The sequence below is a fragment of the Macaca mulatta genome, chromosome 11, assembly GCF_049350105.2.
Source record: "Macaca mulatta isolate MMU2019108-1 chromosome 11, T2T-MMU8v2.0, whole genome shotgun sequence".
Taxonomy (NCBI): Eukaryota; Metazoa; Chordata; class Mammalia; order Primates; family Cercopithecidae; genus Macaca; species Macaca mulatta.
Genome location: NC_133416.1, coordinates 129,566,506 through 129,584,050, shown reverse-complemented (window position 1 = coordinate 129,584,050; position 17,545 = coordinate 129,566,506). Strand labels below are relative to the sequence as shown.

Sequence of the window (17,545 nt, the reverse complement as noted above, 5' to 3'; positions counted from 1 at the left end):
TGCTAGACAAGTTAGCCAGGTTGCAGTGTTTTTAATCAGAGCTAACAAGGTGAGGGGAGTTACAAAAACCAAGTCGCATGTTCTGTAGACCAGCAGGGATCAGTTTCTCACGGTGATAGAGAATCAACACTGAGTCCACTCTCAGGCTGTTGCCCAACCCACCCTTCAGCGCTGGGGTATGGGGGCAGCTGCACACTTGAGCCCCTCATCTGTCACCAGTGCCCACATGGTCCACATCTCTAGGGGGCTGAGGCGGTGCACCAGCAGGAGCCCCCTATACAGGCAGGGGTCTAAAGGGTCCAGGGGCTGCCGGATTCCAAATGTCTTGAAGCCAGCATGGTGCATGGGGCTCAGCCCCAGCCGCCTCAGGCACATACCCACAAAGACGTCATCAATGGGGAAGAGTTCAGCCTCTTCCATGGTAGCCTGGAGGCGCCGCACGGTGGCTCTGGACATGACATACCCTCCCCCACCAGCATAGGGTGGGTAGTGGGTGGCTCTGTACATTGAGAGTGGGATGAAATATTTGACCTTAGTGTTCCTGTTGGGCAGGGCTTGGCGGATGACATCTCCCACCAGGAGGTCCTGGGCCGGGTCCCAGCCATCCAGGAACTCTAACACATTGGGAATGTGGACAAAGACATCATCATCTCCCTTTAGCATGAAGTGGGCCTGGGGGCAGGCAGCCACCACCCAGCGCTGCAGGTGCAGCTCCTTGAGCGTCAGGTTGAAGAAGTCCTCAGTGAAGTCCCACTGGAGGATGTCATCAAATTCCCTACTCTCATAGGCCAGCAGCTGGGCTGGGGGAGCGGGTCCTGCCACCCCCAGGAGGAACACCAGCTTCAGCTGCCGGCCCTTAGCCCAGCCCCCAGCCCTGCCCCACGTGCTGCGGATAGCCGCACGGCGCTCCACGTGACCAGGCTGTGACTTGATGGCCAGGAGCAAGAAGGTATCCTTGGAACAGCCTGAAGGCTCCAGCAAGATAGAGAAATTTCGGCAGTGGCGATATGTCAAGAAGAGGCGGTGACGGCTAGGCAGGGACAGAGAAGCGCTAGCCACTGTGTGATTGGGTGGACACCGGCTGTGACGGGGTGCTGGGGGAGCCCAGAAAGGCTGGTGGGCCGTGGGGTCTCCTGCGGGCTTGGCCTCCTTCCTCAGGAAGAGCAGGCAGCCGAGCAACAGCACAGCCAGGCTGTACCAGACCAGCCAGCCCAGCCTGCGGAGCATTGCCGGTCCCTGCAAGGAGAGAGCCACCTGAGCAGGGTCCAGTCCCGGGTCCCTGTTGCTGTCCCCAAGAGCTGGGCAGGAGTTAACCTGCACCCCAGCAGCTAAGTCCCTGCTGGCTTCTGGACTTCTGTTTTTTTATTCTCAGTGTGTCCTCAGGCTCTTTCCAGAGTCCTCCCTCCCCTGAGGATGGGCTAAGCACAGCTCCTTTGCCAGCCCTTGCCCTCCTCTGCCATCATCTGAGGACTCCTAGGTCTGTCTTTCCCAAAATGATTTGCTGCCACTTTACAGCTGACACCATAAATGTTCCCAGCCATTGTCCCAGGAAACTCGAGCACCTGATGAGTTTTAGGCACAGACTCAGTTTAGCTTGAATCAAATTCACTAAGTATGGAACTGACACCATTTCCCAAAAAAAAGCCTGGTGCCTGTGGGGTCCTGTGTTGGGCATCTCCAAGATGACCAGGAGTGCACTGCCTGCCTTGGAGAGGAACCAGCACCACGGGGTGGCCGTGGCCACCAAAGCACACACCCTTTACACCTGCCTCAGAGGTTCGGGCTTCCAGGCGGTAGTGAGACAAAGCCACACGCAGCAAGAGGGGGAGCAGGAAAGCTGGGGACTTGTATCAGGGATGGCTTCGGAGGCCCCCGCCCTGCCTTCCCACCATGCTCTAAGGGCTGATTTCTCCGAGGGACCTGAACAGAGAAGGATGAGGAGACAGAATCCAACCAAGTGGCCCGAGTTCCACAGTAGCAAAGCCAGGCTTCAGTTTCTCATCATTTTGGTCCCTTTGGTGTCTCCCTCTGCCCCAGTCCCCTCCCCTTCACCTCCACTGCCAAGTCGTCCTGTCCCTTCACTTCTGACCAGTCTGCCGCACCGGCCACTGCCACAGCCACCGCCACCAGAAAAGCAACTGCTAGGTGCTAGGGATGCAGTGGCAAGCAAGACAGGGTCGCTGCCCTCTCAGAGGGAAGCACAAAATACATAGGAACCGGGTTATGTTGAGAAGTTACAATCTAATGCAGATAATTGGCTGACAGGGAGGACGGATCCTATAGCCAGGGGTAGCTAACAAAGCCCTCCTTGATGGAGGGACGTGTGAGCAAGAACTGGGTGAGGAGTGGGACCTTGCCTGAAGACCTGGGGTCTCTGCAGGCTGAGGGCAGAGTCAGGTAGCTCCAGGGCAGGAGTGAGGGGAGAGAGAAGGGAGAGGGGGGGCCCAGCGGGTTTACAGTAGGAGACGGCCTGCCCGGCTAGTGAAAGAGTTAAGGTTTTGTTGGTTTTTTGAGACAGTGTCTCTGTCACCCAGACTCTAGTGCAGTGGCACAACTACAGCTCACTGCAGCCTGGAACTCCTGGGTTCAAGCGATCCTCCGGCCTCAGCCTCCCCAGTAGCTGGGACTACAGGCGTGCAGGGCCCGGCTAATTTATTTTTTGTAGAGACGTGGTATCTGGGCTGGTCTGGAACTCCTGGCCTCAAGCGATCCTTCCGCTTTGCCTCGGCCTCCCAAAGCGTTGGGACTACAGGCGTGAGCCACCGGCCCGAGTTTTCTGAGCGCCCTGGAGATCTATGCGGGGGCGGGGGACAAGGGGGTCTGGCCGAGGTGGTGAAAGAATCCGACCTTTGGTAAAAGGCCACTCCTACCACCCCTTCCCTGGTGGGCTGCGGAAGGCTGGGGAGGAAGCATGAAGGGCAGCTGGAGACTGTCTCCGTGCTCGGGATGCCGGGCGGCGGCAGGGTCGAAGGGAGATGAGTCTCGGGTATGAGAGCACCGCAGGCTATGGGCGAGGGGCCCGGGTGGGCGGCGGTGCCATTCACCGAGAAGAGCGCACGGCAGGTGGCTTGGTTCCGTCCCGGGAGGTTTCAGTCCAGGCTGCGCCGCGGCCCGGGTGGTCCGCGGGCGTCCCCAGGCGCTGGCCGCACAGCCTCGCCCCGCCGCCCTCCGAGCCGCGGAGACCCCAGAGCCCGGCTCTCCACCCGCCGCAGGGCGCACGACCCCTTCTGGTGGAGCGCGGGTCCTGAGGCTGCGCTCGGCCTCGGGCGACAGCCGCCTCTGGTCCTCACAGGACTAGGTGACCCAAAACGCCCCGGCGCGGGCAGGGGGCGAACGCTGGTTCATTCTTTCAACGCGACAGTCTCTGAAGGGCTGGCGGCAGCAGAGACCCACCCCGCGGGTCCCCCGGGCCGGGCTTGGCGGCAGCGCTGCGCGTCGGGCGCGGGCGGCCCAGGCTGGCGGGGTCTACGACGCCCGGCTCCGGCCTCTGTCCCCAGCCCGGAGAACCAAAGCCGAGCGGCCCGTGGGTCCCGAGCCGTGCCCGCCGAGGCCAGACTCGCGCCGCACCCGGGCGGGGCCGGCGTCCTCGCGGGGACCCTGGGGAACCGGGGAGCGGGCCGCGGGGTGCAAAGACACGGCCGCCCTGGCGACGCCCCTCCCCGCACGGTGACCCAGCCTCTCACAGCAGCGGGGGCCCGGCCCCCAACGTACCTGAGCGTGACGCCGGGGTACGGGCGAGGAGCTCGCGCAGCGGAGCCAGGGCGGATGGTCCCCAGGTGCACTGAGCTCTCGGGGCTCGGGGGTGGGCGGGGCTTCTGGAGGAGGCGGGGATTTAGGGCGGAGGTTCTGGCGGGGGCGGGTTCTGGCGGGGGCGGGTTCTGGCGGGGGCGGGTTCTGGCCCTCCCGGGTCCCAGCAGCGAGTCTCCGCAGCGCCCGGGGCTGGACGCACGGGTCCCGTGCCCGGTCCTGGGGTCCGCACGAGCGGGTCGGGCAGAGGCTGCTCCTCCTCCCCAGGACGCCGGCGCCACGCCCGCCCACCCCGACGCGCGCGGCGGACAGACGCCGAGGCGGGAGTGCTGGGAACAGCGTTTATTGCCCACGCCCTACACGGCGAACATGCGCAGAGCCTCCTCCGCCGAGCGGCACTGGTTCAGCTGGATCTGCACCTCTACCGTCAGGGGCTCGGGGTGGTAATCGCTTTCGTAGATCGGATTCACGGCTTTTGGCTTTTCTGAGAAAATTAAAACACGAGCATAAGCCCCGGGAGACGGATGGGCTGGCGTTCTCGGTCGCTTTGACCCATCCCAAATGCAAGCCCTGGGCCCTATCCCAGCAGGAGCTCAGTTTCCGTCCTGGGGTCTTAACCGTAATAAGAAAATTAAATTGAATTTAATTAGATCATTTAATAAGTCGCAGCTGTTTGAGTTGCAAGACTGGCTGCTTTTTGCTTTGAGACAGTGTCTTGCTCCGTCGCCCAGGCTAGAGTGCAGTAGCGCGATCTCAGTTCACTGCAGCCTCCGCCTCCCAGGTTCAAGCGATTCTCCTGCCTCAGCCTCCAAGTAGCTGGGATTACAGGCGCCTGTCACCACGACTGGGTAATTTTTGTATTTTTAGTAGAGACAGAGTTTCACCATGTTGGCCAAGCTGCTCTCGAACCCCTGACCTCAAGTGATCCGCCCGCCTAGGCCTCCCAAAGTGCTGGAATTACAGGCGTGAGCCACAGCGCCCAGCTGCAGATATTTTCTTAAAAAGGAAGTAATTTGCCGGGCGCGGTGGCTCAAACCTGTAATCCCAGCACTTTGGGAGGCCGAGACGGGCGGATCACAAGGTCAGGAGATCGAGACCATCCTGGCTAACACGGTGAAACCCCGTCTCTACTAAAAAATACAAAAAAAAAACTAGCCGGGCGTGGTGGCGGGCGCCTGTGGTCCCAGCTACTCCGGAGGCTGAGGCAGGAGAATGGCGTAAACCCGGGAGGCGGAGCTTGCAGTGAGCTGAGATCCGGCCACTGCACTCCAGCCTGGGCAACAGAGCCAGACTCAGTCTCAAAAAAAAAAAAAAAATGAAGTAATTCTAGCACTTCGGGGGAAACAACTGAAAGCATTTCAATAAATTATAACATTTGCCCTAAAAATGAAAAAACATTGTTACTGCCACCATGAAGTTACCAATTTTCCAATACTCAAAGACCTTTCTAATGACGTGGGTGCTGATAGTAAAGAACGTGATTTTTGGAAAATGCATAGTGACGGGTGTCAACAGTTGGAATGTCTGCATAAGTCGGTTAACCTGTAGTTTACAAGTAACTCATGCATGTTACAAACCGTGCATGGTAAAATATCCATTCAAAATGCAAACTAGACTAATTTTAATCTGATTATGAAAAATTCAATATAGATTGTTTTCACATTGTAACAACCTTTAAGAAACTACCACTTGTCAAATTTGGTGTAATATTAAAGAAATTATATTATTTGAAGGTCTATTAAAATACTCCCCTCTTTTCCAATTATAGGTCTGAGGTTGGATTTTCTTTATGCACTTCAATTACAGCAACATATTGCAAGCGGTTGACTGCAGAAGTAGCTATAAGAATCCAGCTGTCTTCAATTAAGCCAAACATTAAAGAGATTAAAAAAAACTTTTTTTTTTTTTTTTTGAGACGGAGTCTTGCTCTGTCGCCCAGGCTGGAGTGCAGTGGCGCAATCTCGGCTCACTGCAAGCTCCGCCTCCCGGGTTCACGCCATTCTCCTGCCTCAGCCTCCCGAGTAACTGAGACTACAGGCGCCCGCCACCACGCCTGGCTAATTTTTTGTATTTTTAGTAGAGACGGGGTTTCACCGTGTTAGCCAGGATGGTCTCGATCTCCTGACCTCGTGATCCGCCTGCCTTGGCCTCCCAAAGTGCTGGGATTACAGGCATGAGCCACCGCGCCCAGCCAAAACAACCTTTTAAGGCCATCTTAACCCACAGATAAGTATCACAAATCATGTATTCATATAGGCATGGGTTTTGAAGTCCAGTAGCGTATGCCCTTCAACGTTTACTTCTTCAGGCTGGTGTGAAATGGCACGATCTCAGCCTACTACCTGAGCTTGAACCTGCCTTCCAGGTTCAAGCAACTCTCCTGCCCCAGTCTCCTGAGTAGCTGGGATTACAGGCACTCACCACCGCACCTGGCTAATTTTTGTTTTTGTTTTTGTTTTGAGACGGAGTCTCGCTCTGTCACCCAGGCTGGAGTGCAGTGGCAGGATCTCAGCTCACTGCAAGCTCCGCCTCCCGGGTTCACGCCATTCTCCTGCCTCAGCCTCCTGAGTAGCTGGGACTACAGGCGCCCGCCACCTCGCCCGGCTAGTTTTTTGTATTTTTTAGTAGAGACGGGGTTTCACCATGTTAGCCAGGATGGTCTCGATCTCCTGACCTTGTGATCCAGCCGTCTCGGCCTCCCAAAGTGCTGGGATTACAGGCTTGAGCCACCGCGCCCGGCCTAATTTTTGTGTTTTTAGTAGAGACAGGATTTCGCCGTGTTGGCCAGGCTGGTCTTGAACTCCTCACCTCAGGTGATAAGCACGCCAAAGTGCTGGGATTACAGGCGTGAGCCACCACGTCGGGCCTGTTTCCACTTTTCAGCTTCAGCATGATGGGTTGCTCTGCTGTGATCGGGCCTCGTGCCTTTGCAGCCACCTCCCACGGCTCTCCCTGTCTCCTTTCTCTCCCTCCCGGCTGGATGTTCTTTCTGAACCTCAAATCTGAGACGCACCCGTTTCAGATGCTTCTGCAGCTCCCCACAGGACAAGTCCAGGTCCCTTTTACAGCAAATGAGGGCCGATGGCCTGAAGCTGGAGGCAGATACCTCGGAAGCAGATGAACCCCAGGCAGCCCCAGCTCCAAGCCCTTGCCCCCTGTGGCTCTACCACAGGTGCCTTCCCCACCCGCGCCACAACCCACACAGGCCCTGTGGTCTGAGGGCTGCAGAGAAGAAATAACAACACTGGATCCTAAGGGGGGATGTGGCCTCTCCCCAGGCCAGGCCAGAAGCTACCATTCCCCACCCTTCTGTTCCTTTGGCCTCCACCAGGGCTGGCTCTCGGCGGGTCCTACTGACACTCCCTGCCCTCAGTCACCACCATCGGCACTCACCTTTTTTGGCAACTTTCTTAATCTTCTTTGAATCCTGAGAGAAAGAACCACAAAACGAGATGCTTACTGGAGAGGGGAGGTGCTGGAGGAGTGTCTCTGGGGGCCCACGTCCTCCAAGACATCTGACAGGTCCAGGAAGGCGGGGGTCTCCTGGTGAGGGTGCCTGCCCCAGCCCACCCCCAGGGGAAGGCTGCTGACTGGGCCAAAGTCCCCGGAGGCGCCCTCTGTGCAGGCGGCAGCACCAGCAGCCTCGCTGGCTGCGTGACCCAGGGAAAGGCCCTCCCTGCCACCTCCTCCCCATCCGGTGACCTAGGCCCTCAGCCCTTGCTTGCCCACAGGGTTCCGGTGGGGAGGGCGAAGGCAGAGGTGGAGGATGTGGCTGGGGCCCGGCTGTACCCTGGCCAGTGTCAGCCTGTCCGATGTCAAGGTGCGGACCATGCCGAAGTTGCACACAGTGGACACCAGGGGCTCCCCGGCAAGCAGGGGCTCCAGGATCACCAGGCCCCGGCCCAGCACCTGGAGGATGGGGGGGTCCTGCCGGAGCTCCTTGGGCAGCTCTTTCTTCTTCTTCGGCACCTTCCACTCCTGCTAGGGGAGGACAGGAGGGTGGGACATGTCGAGGCAAGGATGTGGCCAGGCTGTCCTCCCCAGCACCAAGGCCCAGTACCTTGGCCGGCTCTTTCTCTCCTTGCCCCTTCCTGTCTTTCTCCTTCCCTTTCTTGTCCTTCTCCCCCTTTCCTCTCTTGGCAGACAGGGGACTGTCAACAGCAGGTAGCACCACAGGCCAGGAGAGAATCTAGGGGGAGGAGAGAATCCTCGAGTGAGCAGAGGCCCAGGTGGGCTGCCTGGGGTCGCCTCTCCCTCACCCTTTCTGGAGCGGCGCTGAGACCTCATCTAACCAGGGAGCGGGGCTCCCATGGGGGACGGCCCAATGGGAACAGGAACAGGGGCAGAAGTGCAGCCTGTGGACAGCGGGCGCTGACTCCGCCTGCTCACCTTCTCTTCCACGATGGTCACAGTGGTCCCCGCCAGCAGGAAGGCCTTCAGTGGCACCAGGTCCCTGAGAGAGTGCTGCATCTCGTAGCCGCACGGGATGACCTCAGCCCAGGGCTTGTGGGTGGTGTTGAAGAGGACAGTCCTTGGGGAGGTAGAGATGAAGACGTGGGTGCCGTCAGCCAGGGGCTGTGGCCGGGGACCCGGAACAGGACTGCGAGGGGACATCCGAGGAGACCATGAGCATCGAAGCCCACAAATAGCGTGAGGCAGGGCCCGGCTGCCAGCAGGCAGGGCAAGGGGACCAGAAGGCCAGAAAGGAATGTGGCCACAGAGGAGACAGCAAAACAAAGGTGCGTGGAGCCCTCCTTCAGAGGCAGGACCGCCCTGAGCAACTGACAGAAACCAACCACAATGCACCAAGAGTTGTTTGTAAAGAGTTCAGCCAAGGGCTGAGCGTGGTGGCTCTGGCTTCTAATCCCAGCACTTTGGGAGGCCGAGATGGGAGGATTGCATGAACCAAGGAGTTCGAGAGCAGCCTGGGTAACATGTCGAGACCCCGTTTCTACAAAAAATAGACACATTAGCTGGGCGTGGTGGCACATGCCTGTAGTCCCAGCTTGAGGTGGGAGGATTGCTTGAGCCCAGGAAGTCAAGGCTTCAGTGAGCCATGTTCATGCCACTGCACTCGAGCCTGGGCAACAAAGTGAGGCCCTCCTACAGGAAAAAAAAAAAAAGCAGAGGCTGGACGGGGTGGCTCACGCCTGTAATCCCAGCACTTTGGGAGGCCGAGGCAGGCGGATCACGAAGTCAGGAGATCGAGACCATCCTGGCTAACAGTGAAACCCCACCTCTACTAAAAATACAAAAAATTAGCCAGGCGTGTTGGCACGTGCCTGTGGTCCCAGCTACTCAGGAGGCTGAGGGAGGAGAATCGCTTGAACCTGGGAGGTGGAGCTTGCAGTGAGCCGAGATTGTGACAGGGCACTTCAGCCTAGGTGACAGAGTGAGACTCCATCTCAAAAAAAAAAAAGCAGAAACAATTCTAGCCTAGCCCCAGGCTAGAACACAGAGGCGACTGGAGTTTCCTAAGTCTCAGAACACCATGGCAATCCTGAAACAGCATCCCACTCGGGAAGTGACTTAACATAAACTGTTCTACCAACTAATCACAGCATGAAGGAGAATTAATAATATATTCCAACAAATTTAAAGTATGTCCAAGTTGAACGTTAATAGAAACCAGAAGAAAATAGAACAAATAACTTATTTCATCACTGAGGATAGAGAACACTTTCCCTCCAAGATAAGTAGAGACCAAGTTGCCAAATGAAATATCACAGCAGGTAAAGCCCAGTAAATTAACGAAGGCTTGTAAACTGTGAAAAACCAAGTGTTACAAGGGAAATGTAAAAATCGTGAAACTAGGCCGGGCGCGGTGGCTCACACCTGTAATCCCAGCATTTTGGGAGGCCAAGGCGGGCAGATCATCCTGGCCAACATGGTGAAACCCTGTCTCTACTAAAAATACAAAAATTAGCCGGGCATGGTGGCAGGTGCCTATAATCCCAGCTACTCAGGAGGCTGAGGCAGGAGAATTGCTCGAACCTGGGAGGTGGAGGTTGCAGTGAGCCGAGATTGCACCATTGCACCCCAACCTGGGCAACAAGAACGAAACCCCATCTCAAAAAAAAAAAAAAATTAAATTAAAAAAAGAAAAAAGATTGAAGCACTGATGCTACATCATGGATGAACCTTGAAAATATGATGCTCAGTGAAAGAAGCCAGACACAAAAGCCACGTATTTTGTGATTCCATCCATATGAAATGTCCAGAACAGGCAAATCCATAGAGACAGAAAGTACTTTAATGGTTACCTTGGACTAGAAGGATAGGGGAATCGAAGGTGACGCCTAATGGGTACCTTTCTGGGGTAATGGAAACGTTCTGGAATTAGACCGTGGTAATGGTTGCACGACTCTGTGAATATACTAAAAACCACCGACACATGCGCTTTAAAATGAACGTTATGATATGCTAACTATATCTCAGCCGGGCGCAGTGGCTCATGCCTGTAATCCCAGCACTTTGGGAGGCTAAGGCAGGTGAGTCACTTAAGGTCAGGAGTTCTGGTCTCGAACTTTCCTGGTCAACATGGTGAAACCCTGTCTCTACTAAAAGTACAAAAATTAGCCGGGCATGGTGGCGGGCACCTGTAATTCCAGCTACTCAAGTGGCTGAGGCAGGAGAATCACTTGAACCCGGGAGGTGGAGATTGAAGTGAGAGAGATCGCACCACTGCACTCTAGCCTGGGCGACAGAGCGAGACTCCGTCTCAAAAAAAAAAAAAAAGAAGAAGAAGAAGAAGAAATGTAGTGAAATGGACACATAGAAAGAATCCAAGATAGAATGTGAAAAATTGTACTTCTCGCCAGGCACGGTGGCTCATGCCTGTAATCCCAGCTCTTTGGGAGGCAGAGGCGGGCGGATAACCTGAGGTCGGGAGTTCGAGACCAGCCTAACCAACACGGAGAAACCTTACCTCTACTAAAAATACAAAATTAGCTGGGTGTGGTGGCGCATGCCTCTAATCCCAGTTACTCGGGAGACTGAGGCAGGAGAATCGCTTGAACCCAGGAGGTGGAGGTTGCAGTGAGCCGAGATTGCGCCACTGCACTCCAGCCTGGGCAACAGAGTGAGGCTCCATCTCAAAAAAAAAAGAAAAAAGAAAAAAAAGGAAAAGAAAAATTGTACTTCTCAGCTTAAAGAAATGTTGACCCTCCTGAATAAAAAATGGCATTAAAAAAACCCCAAACCGGCCGGACGCGGTGGCTCAAGCCTGTAATCCCTGCACTTTGGGAGGCCGAGACGGGCGGATCACGAGGTCAGGAGATCGAGACCATCCTGGCTAACACGGTGAAACCCCGTCTCTACTAAAAAAAAAAAATACAAAAAACCAGCTGGGCACGGTGGCAGGCGCCTGTAGTCCCGGCTACTCGGGAGGCTGAGGCAGGAGAATGGCGTAAACCTGGGAGGCGGAGCTTGCAGTGAGCTGAGATCTGGCCACTGCACTCCAGCCTGGGCAACAGAGCGAGACTCCGTCTCAAAAAAAAAAAAAAACCCAAACCAGTGATAACATATGTACATAAATGATACAAACATATGAAGGCTAGCACTCAGCAATCTAGCAGAGAAGTGAGGAGAAGAGCTGAAAGTCTATCTGCACACTGTCACCGTGTCCACTGCAGTCATCTTCCTCAAATGTGAAACCTGATCTCATTACTCCTCTGCTGAACAACTTTCCCATAGTTTCCGCTTAGGAGAAAGGGGTCTTTTTCTCTCTCTCTCTCCAGCCCTGTCTCTTGCCAATCCCTGCCTTCCTCCATAGTTAATCTTCTTGCTACCATTCCTCCTGTGAGAAACAGTTTAAATGGTCCATTTGCAAGGCATGAAAAATCTAAGTACTGGCAGCCAGCCTTGCAGACGTGACAAACCACACGACTCAGGCACCTAGAAAGTCACGCTTGGCCGGGCGAGGTGGCTCAAGCCTGTAATCCCAGCACTTTGGGAGGCCGAGACGGGCGGATCACGAGGTCAGGAGATCGAGACCATCCTGGCTGACACAGTGAAACCCCGTCTCTACTAAAAATACAAAAAAAAACTTAGCCGGGCGAGGTGGCAGGCGCCTGTAGTCCCAGCTACTCGGGAGGCTGAGGCAGGAGAATGGCGTGAACCCGGGAGGCGGAGCTTGCAGTGAGCTGAGATCCGGCCACTGCACTCCAGCCTGGGTGACAGAGCGAGACTCCGTCTCAAAAAAAAAAAAAAAAAAAAGTCACGCTTAGCGAACAGGAAGTAGAGGAGGGGTCAGCCCATAAAAGGGGGCCAGGCGTGATGGCTCACTCCTGTAATCCCAGCACTTTGGGAGGCCAACGTGGGTGGATCACCTGAGGTCAGAAGTTTGAGACCAGCCTGGCCAACGTAGTGAAACTCTGTCTCTACTAAAAATACAAAAAAAAAAAAAAAAAAAAAATTAGCCAGGAGTGGTGACGTGCGTCTGTAATCCCAGCTACTTGGGAGGCTGAGGCAGGAGAATTGCTTGAACCCAGGAGGCAGAGGTTGCAGTGAGCCGAGATCGCACCACTGCACTCCAGCCTGGGCGACAAGAGCAAAACTTGAGTGGGGAAGGGGATGCAGTATGATCTTATAAGGGGATAATGAAACTTAGGTGACACCCAGGAAGATTGTAACCCCACAGTACTCAACCAATGAGGAACTGGGAGAGGGGTTTGCCCACTAGGAGATAAATGACCTGTTGTGACTGCCCCAGCTGCCTGCCTACCAGTCACCGGATCTTGCAAAACTGCCATTAAGTCTCATTTCCACTGTTCTTTGTGTCTAAGTCTATGTGCCCACCCTAGGAGCAGAGATTTGTCCTGTACTTTCTCTGGTGTACCGCTTGTGACATTAGAATATGTAATTACTGTTTGTTCACTTCCTTCATGAAAAGGTAAGTGCCCAAATAGAACAGATCTTTTTTTTGAGACGGAGTCTTGCTCTGTCTCCCAGGCTGGAGTGCAATGGCGCGATCTCGGCTCACTGCAACCTCTGCCTTCCGGGTTCCAGCAATTCTTCTGCCTCAGCCTCCTGAGTAGCTGGGATTACAGGCATATGCCACCATGCCCAGATACTTTTTTATATTTTTAGTAGATACAGGGTTTCACCATGTTGGCCAGACTGATCTCGAACTCCTTACCTCAAGTGATCCACCTGCCTTGGCCTCCCACAGTGCTGGGATTACAGGCATGAGCCACTGCGCCCAACCCTCTAGAACAGACCATTTTCTTTTTTTTTTTTTTTTTTTTTTTTTGAGACGGAGTCTCGCTCTGTCGCCCAGGCTGGAGTGCAGTGGCTGGATCTCAGCTCACTGCAAGCTCCGCCTCCCAGGTTTATGCCATTCTCCTGCCTCAGCCTCCCGAGTAGCTGGGACTACAGGCGCCCGCCACCTCGCCCGGCTAGTTTTTTGTATTTTTTAGTAGAGATGGGGTTTCACCGTGCTAGCCAGGATGGTCACGATCTCCTGACCTCGTGATCCGCCCGTCTCGGCCTCCCAAAGTGCTGGGATTACAGGCGTGAGCCACCGCGCCCGGCCTGAACAGACCATTTTCTATCTGATTTGTTGTTTGTAATCCCGATACCCAGCATCACACCTGGAAATGGTATGTGGATGACTGGCATTTGCTAATTGTTGAACTTGGGCAATTACATATGGCAAATAATTATATGGAAAATATAAAGGCTTACAAGTAAACTAAGGAATATAACTTAAGACAATTTAAAATAAATCTATTAGACTGCAAAAACAAAATGTATTTTTAGAAAATCAATGTGGAAATTCTGTTTTAGGACATGGTAGACTAGACTATACTGGACAAACCTTCCTGCTGAGAACAGTCATATCAGCTGGACACAATATTAACATTATCTGTTGAAGGTGCTGAAGAGCCAAGTCACAGAATTTTCAGGGCCAACATCAGGGCAAAGGGGAACAGTCAAAGAGAATGAGCTTAGTGCCACATTAATGCTCAAGAGCCAATTCCAAAAGTGGTGGCTGAGAAGCTGAAGGGAACTTTAGGCAACCTCATGGGCACTAGGGGGACAAAAATTTGTGTTCAAAGCCCTCCAAGGAGGTGGGCCCCTGGTAAACGCTCCAGATTTTCCTTGGGTTTTCTGAAGAGCTACTAAAAGAACACATAATAGAAGTGCTAGAAGGAGAGGCGATAGAAAAAGGAATAGAGAAAAATACTTGAAGGATAATGGCTGAAAACTTCCAAGATTTGATTTAAAACATTCATCTATATATTCAAGAAGCCTGGCCGGGCGCGGTGGCTCACGCCTGTAATCCCAGCACTTTGGGAGGCCGAGGCGGGCGGATCACAAGGTCAGGAGATCGAGACCATCCTGGCTAACACTGTGAAACCCCGTCTCTACTAAAAATGCAAAAAATTAGCCGGGCGAGGCGGCGGGCGCCTGTAGTCCCAGCTACTCGGGAGGCTGAGGCAGGAGAATGGCATGAACCCGGGAGGCGGAGCTTGCAGTTAGCCGAGATCGCGCCACTGTACTCCAGCCTGGGCGACTAAGCGAGACTCTGTCTCAAAAAAAAAAAAAAAAAAAGAAGCTTGACAAGCTCCAAGCAGGATAAATGCAAACATATTCACACCCAGACACATCATAGTAAAAATACTGAAAGACAAAGTGAAAATCCTGAAAGCAGGAAGAGAAAAATGGCTCATGACAGACAAAGGAATCCCAATAAGATGAACAGCTGACTTTTCATCATAAACAATGGAGGCCAGTAGGCAGGCAGGAGACATATTCAAAGTTCTGGGGTAGACCAGGCATGGTGGCTCACACCTGTAATCTCAGCACTTTGGGAGGCTGAGGAGGCTCAAGTGTGAGTTCAGGAGTTCAAGACCAGCCTGGCCAATATTGTGAAACCCCGCCTCTACTAAAAATTAGCTGGGCATGGTAGCAGGCACCTGTAATCCCACCTACTCGGGAGGCTGTGGCAGGAGAATCGCTCACTTGAATCCAGGAAGCAGAGGTTGCAGTGAGCCAAGATCCAGCCACTGCACTCCAGCCTGGGCAATAGGGCGAGACTTCCCTCTCAAAAAAAAAAAAAAAAAAAAAAAAGATGTTCTGGGGTAGTGGAGGGAAAAAAACACCAAAACTGTCAACCAATAATTATATACCCAACAAAACTATCTTTCAAAATTGCAGGTGAAATATCAAGAGAAAGAAAAAACTGACTTTGTTGCCAGTAGATCTGCCTTACAGGAAACATGAAAAGAAGTTGCATACATGAATACATTAACTTCCTGAAGGAAGTTCTTCAGGCTGAAAGGAAGTAACACCAGAGGGTAATTCAAATTCACACAAAAACAAAGAGCACCAATAAAGGTAATCACGTAGGCAAATACAAAAGACAGTATCGTCATATATTTCTTGTCCTTGATTCTAATTAGAATAAAATACAATAGCATAAGATAACATCTATAAGATTGTAGTTTGGGCTATAACATGTAGAAATGTAATATATTTGACTATAACAACATGAAGGAAATGGAGGTGAGAATGAAGCATACTGGAGAAAGAAAATGACACCAAGCCCAGGCATAGTGCCCCACAGCTGTAATTGCAGCACTTTGGGAGGCCGAGGCAGTAGGATTGCTTGAGATCAGGAGTTCAAGACCAACCTGGTCAACATAGTGAGACCCCACCACAAAAAAGAAAGAGAGAAAGGAAGAAAGAGGGAGGGAAGGAATGAAACCAGAAAGTAAATCAATTCTTTTCTTTTTTTTTTTTTTTTTGGAGATGGAACTTCTTTCTTATTGCCCAGGGTGGAGTGCAATGGTGCAATCTCGGCTCACTGCAACCTCTGCCTCCTGGGTTCAAGCAATTCTCCTGCCCCAGCCTCCCAAATAGCTGGGATTACAGGTGCGCATCACCACTCCTGGCTAATTTTTTGTATTTAGTAGACACGGTGTTTCACCATGTTGGTCGGGTTGGTCTCCACCTCCTGAACTTAAGTAATCTGTCCACCTCGGCCTCCCAAAGTGCTGAGATTACAGGCATGAGCCACAACAGCAAATCAATTCTAAAGGAAGACATGAAAGGAACCAGAAATGGTAACTAAGAAGGTTAACAAGCTTAAAAAAAATTTTTTTTGTGCTCTCCTTTCTACTCTGCAAGACATGGATTATATAAAGCAGTAATTATAACAATGTATTGTTGGGTCTGTAACATGTATGTTTATAATAAAATTAATATTTATAACAATTACTACAATCTTCATAACAAAAGTAGCACAAAAAAGAAAGAAGAAATAGAGCTAGACTGGCAAGAAAGAACATGATATACAGGATGGAAGATGGAAGATCCTTACAGCACTTTATGTGCCAGAATACATCTTAGATGGATTAAAATGTTAAACCAAAAAAGGTTTTCACACCCAAGGGCTGAAATGAAAAGGGCTGTTAATTTATAATCTCTCAATCGACTCAAGAAATTCAGGCCGGGTGCGATGGCTGACGCCTGTAATCCCAGCACTTTGGGAGGCTGAGGCAGGCAGATCACTTGAGACCAGGAGCTCGAGACCAGCCTGGCCAACAGGGTGAAACCCCATCTTTACTAAAAATATAAAAATTAGCCGGGCATGGTAGCGCATGCCTGTAGTCCGAACTGTAGGCACAGGCATAAGAATTGCTTGAATCCGGGAGGTGGAGGATGCAGTGAGCTGAGATCACACCACTGCACTCCAGCCTGGGTGACAGAGCGAGACTCTGTCCCCGCCAAAAAAGAAATTCAATCATTCCGAAAATCTTGGCTGGTCAGGGAAGTGGGACTCAGTTGTACTTTGAGTAGATGGTTAGAGTAGAAGGATTGAGCTAAGTTCAACCCTTCAGAAAAGAGGGCTGAACACTAAATCTAAATGCTGCCAGCACAGCTAACAGCCTAGTGGGGCCTTAACCATTCCTGGGGCTGGGGGATCCAGGAGAGACTCAGTCTCAGGACCTTTTTTTTTTTTTTTTTTTGAGACAGAATCTTGCTCTATCGCCCAGGTTGGAGTGCAGTGGCACCATCTCGGCTCACTGCAAGCCCCACCTCCTGGGATCACATCATTCTCCTGCCTCAGCCTCCTGAGTAGCTGGGACTACAGGTGCCCGCCACCACGTCCAGGGCTAATTTTTTTGTATTTTTAGTGGAGACGGGGTTTCACCATGTTAGCCAGGATGGTCTCAATCTCCTGACTGCCCGCCTTGGCCTCCCAAAGTGCTGGGATTACAGGCGTGAGCCACTGCGCCCAGCCAGCCTCAGGACTTTTAATGGAAGGCCACAGTGTGGTCTAGGCTTGTGACCCTACTGCTCTGACCACTTGCCCTGGTTCAGGTTTCCATCCTTACCCTGGGGACGGGCAGAGCCGGGGATCTATACGCAGCCGCAACTTGGCCAGCTCTTCTGCAGAGGCCCTTGGCGTCTGCAAGACGGTCGAAGGCCCCGAGATGACAGACAGCTCCGACTCTCCTGACTCCTCCACCTCAGACTCCAGAGATCCTTCGACCTCTTCAGTGACCCCTCCAACAATGTCTTTGATGACATCTTCGCCGACCTCTTCAGGAGATTCCTCAACTAATAATTCTGAGCTGGGAGAGGGCTTGACGATCTGCAGGAAGACAGAAACTCGTCCAAGGCTGCCGTCCTCAGGACACGCTCAGCTGATGCCCGGGGGTGTCTGTAACACAGCTCCCGACACCTGGATGAGGTTCATGCATGAGCAGACACACCACGCCAGGAGGCAGGAAGGCTCTTAGAAACCCAGTTTTGTTTTTTCTGAGAGACCTATGTTAAGAGTAAA

General features: G+C 52.8%; 2 protein-coding genes across 19 annotated transcripts in view; both read right to left on the bottom strand.

Moving 5' to 3' along the window:
• Positions 1-15: 15 nt before the first annotated feature.
• B3GNT4 (UDP-GlcNAc:betaGal beta-1,3-N-acetylglucosaminyltransferase 4) lies at positions 16-3,798 on the bottom strand. 2 transcript variants are annotated; one of them, XM_001097591.5, is made up of 3 exons: positions 3,712-3,798; positions 2,848-3,004; positions 16-1,236 (listed from the first exon to the last, which is right to left on the bottom strand). In XM_001097591.5, the coding sequence occupies exons 2-3, from the start codon at positions 2,911-2,913 to the stop codon at positions 166-168; spliced, it is 1,137 nt and encodes a 378-aa protein (XP_001097591.2). In that variant the 5' UTR covers positions 2,914-3,004; positions 3,712-3,798; the 3' UTR covers positions 16-165. The 2 variants fall into 2 exon arrangements, with proteins under 2 accessions (XP_001097591.2, XP_015008505.2); XM_015153019.3 differs by lacking the exon at positions 2,848-3,004.
• Positions 3,799-4,074: 276 nt separating this feature from the next.
• The window catches only part of LRRC43 (leucine rich repeat containing 43), a 41,035-nt gene continuing 27,564 nt past the window's right edge, over positions 4,075-17,545 (bottom strand). For 2 of the 17 annotated variants that reach the window (XM_077955626.1, XM_077955620.1), the window contains 7 exons: positions 17,094-17,353; positions 8,137-8,278; positions 7,808-7,936; positions 7,537-7,725; positions 7,141-7,174; positions 6,556-6,749; positions 4,075-4,231 (listed from right to left, as the gene is read on the bottom strand). In XM_077955626.1, the coding sequence (XP_077811752.1) occupies positions 4,214-4,231; positions 6,556-6,749; positions 7,141-7,174; positions 7,537-7,725; positions 7,808-7,936; positions 8,137-8,278; positions 17,094-17,353 (966 nt within the window). In that variant the 3' untranslated portion in view covers positions 4,075-4,213. Of the gene's footprint in view, positions 4,232-6,555; positions 6,807-7,140; positions 7,175-7,536; positions 7,729-7,807; positions 7,937-8,136; positions 8,279-17,093; positions 17,354-17,545 lie in introns of all 17 variants that reach the window. The other 15 variants (XM_077955627.1, XM_015153017.3, XR_003720850.2 and 12 more) reach the window with 14 other exon arrangements.